Here is an 8,549-nt window from a genome sequence, read left to right as displayed (position 1 = left end):
TTTAACAAACAAGTGATGGAACAGCATAATAATTATAACAATAATAAAGTCAGTGTTTCTTACTGTCAAAAGTTCAAGTCAAATCATCAGAATTTTTCATTGGTCTTTTATTTCAAATATCAATAATGCATTACATTCAGTTGTGTAATTTGTCCATATGTACAATAGCTGTAGACACAAAATGTAAAAAACAAAACAAAAACATAGCTATATGAATATATATACATATATGTGGATATGATCATTATTGTATAGCCTGGCTCAGGTTTAAAAAAATATAAATAACAGGAGCAACATCCCTTTTTGGGCCAAATAAATTATCGGATCAATGCATACTCACAGACTCGCCAACACCCAATCCAGCATTTAAGGCTGTATTGGATACTGGGGTCAGTATTTGAACAACCCTAATAAAAAGACAGCACAGAAACACAGGCTAGGTATAATTACATATTAAATTAAAGTTTTAATTTGAATAAGTTCTATGTCACAACTTAGTGATTTTGCCTTATTTCTATTCCACCCAAGATTTGTTGTTGAGTATTTGGGTTTATGTTAGCAAGCATGAATCATGATGATCTTACATTAAGAGCTCTGTATCATCGTATGAAGTGCACCACTCAGTCCTGCCTGAGGACTCGGGCACAGAGACTCTTAAGGCTGCAGTCTGTCTGATCCTTCTCAGCTCGCACATTGAGACTCTTCAAAAACATCTTCATGATTTAGGAGCAGAGATTGCCTCTTCAAGCCCCCTTTAAGTGAGAACAGCTTCTCTCTCCTCCTCCTCAGAGTTTATTTGAGCTTATTGAGAAGTTCATAGATGACAGAGTTACAGCACTGCTGCTTCTATTTGTTTCTATGGACACTGGAGGTAAAGTTGTTCTGATTGGCTGCCTGGCTCAGCCAGTCTCTGGTCTATTTCCTGACGTTGGAGGCGGTGGTGCTGTTGCTGCGCTGGTAGAACAGCACATAGGCTTGATTGGTCTGAAGCTGGTTCTCTGAGACTGGAGTCACACTGCAGGTGGGTAGATGGAGAGTAATCATCAGAAACAGCAGCAAGTTTATATAGAAGGCGTCTCAGTGCAGATGACCCATACACACAGCAGGCTTTTAACTTGACTGACAGGCCATTAAACCAAAATTATTTAAGCGCAGAAGTCTTACCTGGAGTCATTGTAGAAGCACCAGCCATTTTCATCTGAGCAGCAGGCTGTGTAGTGGCCCATGTTCACGGTTCCAGCATGGTTACATATTGCATATAAATCATACAGAACTGGGCCTGTGCACGGAGACACACATAACATAATGACTCACTCTGCTCTTCAGGACTTGACTTAGTTTTCCAAGTTTGCATTATGGAATAATCCTCTAGTAAGCCTCGGAAGAAATCATCTTCATCTGTCACATTTAAAAAAAAAATACAAAAAATGTCTACTTAAAAGAGAGCACATGTGTTGTGGATGGGTTTTTAATTATATGGCAACATGGCAATTTTTTCCATAACAAATTTTAATTGGTTCATTATGAAATTAGTCAATGAACATGCAATTTTGTCAATCAGTGAAATGTTTTAAAGTTATTATATATTATTATTATTATATATTTTTTGGGTGACAGGACCACTGTGTAATGGCCTGTAAATGTGAAGCTGATTCCAAATACCTCGCAGTGAAACTCGCAAAAAACACTAAAGGTCCTTTCTAGAGTGTTTGGTTTGTCCATTCTGGGCTGCTGCTGAAACATGCTGGCTCAACATGTTGGTCTCCTTGGAAGGGGAGTCATGCCCTCCATATATAAATGGCTCATTCTAAACCAGGTAACAGAACAATGATTCCTATTTTCAGGTTATTACACACTAATGAAAACATGCTAGTGAATATTATATTCTATTTCTGTAATACTATGCCAATAGAGCCCCCTAAATCTTACACATGGGACCTTAAATGAAGCGTGAGCATTATATTGTATTTTCCATTAGATTTTGCCATATTACAAATTAAACAATTTATCAATGAGTCATTGCTCTTTTTTCTTGCCATGAAACCAACAGCCACCCATCAAATACACCTTTGGACACCTTTGCTCACATCTATAAGGAAGAATAAATGAGACATGTAAAAGGATAAACTGAAATAAAGGTTTGTTTGTGTTACCACAGTCGACAGGTCCGTAAGGTCCAAGGTCCAGGTTAGTGAGCGGGAAGGACACGTACACTGTGCTTTTACTAATGGACCACCGTGACATCGTAAAACGATTCAGATCTGATGAACACTGTTAAGAATCATCATAGCTTCATGTTTTGCAGAAAAACATCACTTGCTGATAACATTTATTCACTAAATAAGAGTTGATGCCATGGATACGGATCACGATAACCTGGGGAAACCTCTGGATGGACAGACGCTTGGTGCACTCTGTATGCCTGTTACACCTCTCACACATCTGAAACACACAAATAAACACACACACAGCATCTTTAAAGCAAATAAACAGCACGAGTTGCACAAAACTAACTAGTATAAAAAGGTTAAAGAAATTATTGAAAATATCTGGAATACTGAGGAAGTATTACAGTTATCCATATATTAACTATTGTAATATTGTTTGGGGTGCTGCTAAATCATCCTACAATAAGTAAATATTTTTAGTTCAGAAGTTCATAAAAATGGCAACCAATTCGCAAATCAAATTTATTGATTTTTTGACACATGTTTAAGAATATGTTTTAGTGGTGGGAATCAAAAGAGGCCCCATGATATGATATTATCATGATACTTAAGTCACAGTATGATATTACTGTAATGTCGAACATTTAGAATTTGATTTATTATCTTTCAAGTGCAAACAGCCTTCCTAACAGTTTCATTCTTAAAAAAATATTTAAAATAATAATTGATCAGACCTTCATTTATACTATAATAGATCTTCAAAGATTTTTTTTACCTTACTGTTGGGCCTCTCAATATCAATGTTCCATTAGATGCTTAAAATGTACAGTACGAAATAACTAATAAAGTGAGGAATAAGGTATAGCTGCAGGAGACAGTGAAAGATGTTTACAAACAAATAAACATGTAATCAATAAAATTGATACAATTAAAAAGTATAGGTTATGGATGGATTAAAAATCAATTTAGGACTAAACAATTTCTAGTTTACTGTGTACACATAATTGACCTTTGTCCCTACAATACTTTGATGTATTGTAATTCAATGGTGTTGCACTCTGTGCTTTAACTTACTGGTGAATTCTCCTTGTCCAGTTTCTCCTCCTGAGAGAAGAGGTCCAGACACTCCCTCAGCGTCACCTCCCCACCGGAGCTCCTCTTGGGGATGGGGAGTGACAGATCACAGAACACATCAAATGTGTTGGAGTAGTGGGAGCAGATCGAGCAATGCAGCGAGCTCCTTAGCTGTCCTGCGAACAAGTCTGTGAGAGATGGGTGGCGAGATTTATCAGCGGTCGCCTTCAGTGAACTTATAATGCAGATGACTCTGACGGATCAGCATGTCCTCACCTACTATTCTGCTGTCGTCTCTCTCTAAGTGCTTCTTCCACATGGCCGCTGCTTCTTCAGAAAGCCTACAGTGAGGATAAGAGATGAGGGGATGAGAGAACAAAATGTGCTCACATGAAGGACATTAAAGTTTTGAGGGTAGAATCTGTTCCACACAAACATACACACCTAAATCTGGCATATTTTTGTTCGGGTTCCTTCCCTGTTCGTCGTACGTAGGGTCTGCGGTTGATTTCTGTGTGCAGCTTGTCCAATAGGAACCTGAGGAACTCCTGTGCATCCTGTTGACTGGAGAAACAGAGAGATCTCTTCTTCATCTCACTGTTATATCTACAGCTATACAAGTTTCTATACAAATCTCAACTTAAAAACCAAAAAGCAGCATCTCTACTGGCAGCAAAATAGAAACATAATTGTAATAGCTTACAGTTCCTCCTTTGTTCCTGAAATAGTTGTACTGATACAGAAGTAGATATTATATTGCATTGTACTGTACATATAGCGAGCATCTTATTTGATACATTGTCGGAAAATCTATCTGCTTCCGTGGTAAACATAATTATTTTTGTATAGTATATTTTAGTTGTAATTCAATTTGATAAAAGCATAATTTTAAGTGTATTTAGTCTACTTATATATGCTAAAACAACTTCAAGTACACTTAGTATGTGGCTGTTTATTCAGGCTACTTTTTGAAATTACTCTGAAATTCAGCTTTAAATAAACTTATACTGAAGTGCATCTTTTGCAAGCTTACTTAAATACACTGCTAATGAAGTGAAAGCAAAGTACACTTTAATAAAACATATATAGTGTATTATAAGCACCTTGAAAATAACACTTTTCAAAAATAAACTAACTTTCCACTCAAAATATTCACAATTTAGTACACTTTTTACGTTTCAGTAATGTACAATTGACAATACATTTACAAAAAGGAACACTTCATGTCAGTACACCGTTTTGACAAGACTATTAGAGAATAAGTATATTTACTTTTCATAAGCATGCTAAGTGTATTTGCCTATGCACAGCAGTGATGTTGCGTGCACAAAAGACAAAACAAAACCATCATCTATATTCTCACCTGTAACCACTGAAATAAGGCACTGCTTCTTTAAAAATATTGTAGAACTGTCGGGGATTCACAACTGTGTCCCCATCGTTTTCATCCCAAAGGCCCGACAGCACCTGAGAGAAAGCTGGCGCAGGGAGACAAGGAGTATTGAGGGTAGATGAAAACATAACATGGGAGCAAGGACAATAAACAATAATAAAAAGAGAACAGCAGCAGCAGAGAGGAACATACCCTCCATGAGCTTCGCATCCTCTTTGGAGAACTTCTCCTGTCTGTAGGGCTTCAGGAGGCAGTAGTCCCGCAGGCCACGTGTGTGAGACAAACACTGAACTACTGCATTCAGGAAACACTAAATTGGAGACAAAGTAAAGGGGAAAGTGAGCTTGAATGTGCAAGAATGTATTCTGGTAATTCTGGAAGTATTTCTTTAAAGGACTTTGCTCAAAGCAAATAAAGTGAAGTTTAACACTTACTGTGTTTCCAATGTTTCTAAGGCCGACCCGTCCACTTCCTAAGGTGAGCGGTTCTTTCTAGAAAATAAAGACACACAGGAAGATATTGACCCAAACTTACATCTGCAACTGTATAGCCTATTTGCTAATATGTGAAGGGGTGTGCATAGGACTGACGTGACACTGTCATAACGGTGACATGACACCTATCATGAACATGAAAGAGCGGTTGCGGTTGGTTTTGATGCTGGCTGTCATGACACCATTATAACTGTGTCACCGCAACTACAGTGGTATACTTTGATGAGTCATTAGACAACCACTTAGTATTGTTATACTGTCATAATTAAAAGCTGTCCCGTGATGACAAATGTCAAAGACAACCACATATATCACATAACTACTTTCTTGTAAGTTTGATAACTAGGCTTGCTATGGCATGCTTAGGACAGGAAATGTTGCTGTTAATGTCAAGTTCTCATAACAAACACATTTCAAACAACTATCTGTACAGTAAAGACAATACAGGAAGCTACTTACATCAGCAAGTATTTAGCCTATTTGGTAACACTTTAAAAAAGTTGTGCATAAGACTGACATGGCACCATCATAACCATGATAAGACATCTGACATGAAAATGAAGGCATTGTTATGAATGTTTATGACTGTCAAACAGTGTCATTGCGTTAATTAGGTCATTTTTCATGCAAAATTAACATTGTTTGAGATGTCTTTGTTATGACCACTCAACCAAGACAACATAACCTGTCATAAACATGCCATAGCAAGCCTATTTATCAAACCTTAAAAAGCTACTGTTTAGTAGTTAAAAGTAGTGGTTTCAATATCATTAAGTGCTATTATACTGTCATATGCTATTAAATCATATGTAAAAGTCATCCCATGACAACCAATGTCACAATCAACCACATATAACAGTGAAATGTGATATTAGCACATAAATAGCTTGTTAAGTTTGATAACTTGGCTTGCTATAGCATATACACACACACATATGTGTGTGTATGTGTATGTATATATGTATTATATGTTACAGGAAGTTGACATTGTTTGAGATGACTATATACACATATGTATATATACATCTCAAACAATGTCAACTTCCTGTAAAATAGAGACAACACAAGAAGCTAGTAAACAAAAACATGAAGATGACTATGAGGGTTTATAATTTTTTATGACTTTTGTCATGAAGTGTTATTCAGTCAAATATGTCATTTCTAATGAAAAGGTGACAAATAATATTAAAAAGCTGTCCAGTGACAGCCAGTGTCAAAACCAACCACATGACAGTTAATGTAATGTTAGCACATAAATAGTTTCTTTAAGTTTGATAATTAAACCTGCTATGGTATGTTTATTATTGGTTTATGGTTTTGCTTAACGTCAAATTGTCATAACAAAGAAATCTTACACACTGTCAACTTGGCATAACAAATTGCATAAGTGACCAAATGACACTAGTGACCAAATTACACTTAATGACAACAGTCATAAACATTCATAAAGATTCCTTCATGTTCAGATTTCTTGTCATCGTTATGACAGTGACATGTCAGTCTTGCGCACACCCCTTCAGATAGTGTTACCAAACAGGTATTATTTGAGATGTCTTTGTTATGATAATTAACCAAGACAGCATAACCTGTCATAAACAAACAAGTGTAGTAAAGGTGTACCAAAGTGAAGTATCTATTTAGCTTTAAGTGTTAACATTATATATGTGATTGGTATTGACATCGCTGACCATTAATATTTTTACTGGCCTGAACTGCAATGATACAATTTGGACTAGTCATTAAAATGTCATTAAGTGTTATTACACTGTCAGGTCTGCTGTGTCATGTTTATGATTAGTTATGTTGTCTTGGCCACTGTCTGACCAAATTACATTTAATGACAACAGTCATAAACATTCATAAAGACTCCTTCATGTTACTGACAGGTGTCATGTCATGTCATAACAGCGTCACTTCACTCTTATGTTAACCACTTCAAATGAAGTGGCACCGCCTGTATTGATTTGCATACACATGGAGTTCACTGCATGCATGCCCTACTATTTGACCCCTGGCTGTGTCCAGTTTAACCCCGTCATGTCAGAGTGTGTACAGCGCTGGTGCGACAGATTTAGCCTTCTTATCTCATTAACATAACAAGAGAGGCTAAAAGGAGGTCAGTCTCAAGCATTCATCCTATTAGAGACCAAGGACTGCTGACAGGTGCTTAAACACGTGTGTGTTGATGTGTACGCTCCATTAATTCTGATTTCTCTGTCTGTGTTTATGTTTGTCTCATGAGCGTCCCGTTACTTCCACATTAAGGGCAGACTACCAGAGCATAAATTAAAGGTTTATACGATTTTGCACACCTCGTTGTCTGCAACCAGAAGCAGGCCCATCAGTGAGGTGTAGAGGACAGACTGGGAGATGTCGGCTGTCTCTCTCTGGAGTCCTTTCTGAGTTACCAGGGTCCGACACAGGGCCTCGCAGGAGCCCTCCACATTTACACCGCTGGCTCCAGGCATACTGTTTCACTGGTAAACCTCTGATGTGTCTACCAAAAAGGGATCCTCAGACAGATAGAGGGTCTTCCCAGAGAAATGAAAGCCAGGCTCAGATGAGGCTGCACCAGCTGAATTTCTTCACATGCAGGATCAAAGGTGAGCAGAACAAGATGGTAATTCATAAGAAAGAGTCTGCTTTTTAAAAATTATCCGCCTTTTCCAGGAAAGTGATGAGGAATGTCATTCACAGCTGAGGGAAAAAGAACAGGATTAATTTGTGAATGAGCATCCCTTTAAGGTAAATCTGTATCTCAAATAGATCGAGTTGATCCACTCTGGCACACAATTCTCTCTCCTAATTACAGCTTGGCAAGACAAGGTCTGACATAGACCTCAGTGAATCCAGACATTAAAAAAATAAAACAGTGTGAGGGCACATATTTACAAAAAGACCTCACTCAAGTGTTCATTATTTAAAGAATCAAGTATGCAACTTGTAAAACAGAACATGCAAATCTCACAACCAATGTCCTGAGACGTTACCAGAGCCAAGTCTGCACTCTTATTGCTGTTTTTGTGCAGGCAAAGGGTAAAAATCTTGCAAACAAAGTTAGTTTGCAAATAAAGCCTGACAAATAACATAACATTATCAAATAAACAGAGCGGTTTGGACTCACCTGATCACTTGGTCACTCTATCTGTGGACAAACTGTCCCAACCAAACTGTTCCCATCACCTGCTGAGCTGTTAAAAATGCATAAGGGGACGTCTACTGTTTCACTGCGCGTCTGTAGGCTAGGACTGAAAGTCTACCTCTCTCCCCTGCCCTGTCACCGGGGGAGAGAGGGAGGGAGGATAATCATCACTAATCTTTTCTTTGTAGATCTTGTTGGCTATACTTAGACTTGTCTTTGTGTACTTTGGCAGAAGAGCTGCAACAAACTTTCAAGTGTCAGTTTATTAAAAAAAAACA

General features: G+C 37.6%; 1 protein-coding gene across 1 annotated transcript; it reads right to left on the bottom strand.

Annotated features, from left to right (window-relative positions):
* Positions 1-92: 92 nt before the first annotated feature.
* Positions 93-8,543, bottom strand: usp21 (ubiquitin specific peptidase 21). The gene is made up of 12 exons (XM_084721152.1): positions 8,254-8,543; positions 7,442-7,826; positions 5,070-5,126; positions 4,828-4,945; positions 4,606-4,720; positions 3,687-3,806; positions 3,519-3,583; positions 3,243-3,430; positions 2,364-2,442; positions 2,154-2,261; positions 1,165-1,279; positions 93-1,015 (listed from the first exon to the last, which is right to left on the bottom strand). The coding sequence occupies exons 2-12, from the start codon at positions 7,595-7,597 to the stop codon at positions 916-918; spliced, it is 1,221 nt and encodes a 406-aa protein (XP_084577278.1). The 5' UTR covers positions 7,598-7,826; positions 8,254-8,543; the 3' UTR covers positions 93-915.
* Between the last annotated feature and the right edge of the window lie 6 nt (positions 8,544-8,549).

This window comes from Lutjanus erythropterus, chromosome 6, assembly GCF_056507025.1.
Source record: "Lutjanus erythropterus isolate fLutEry1 chromosome 6, fLutEry1.hap2, whole genome shotgun sequence".
Classification (NCBI taxonomy): domain Eukaryota; kingdom Metazoa; phylum Chordata; class Actinopteri; order Lutjaniformes; family Lutjanidae; genus Lutjanus; species Lutjanus erythropterus.
This window is presented reverse-complemented; position numbering and strand designations above follow the sequence as displayed.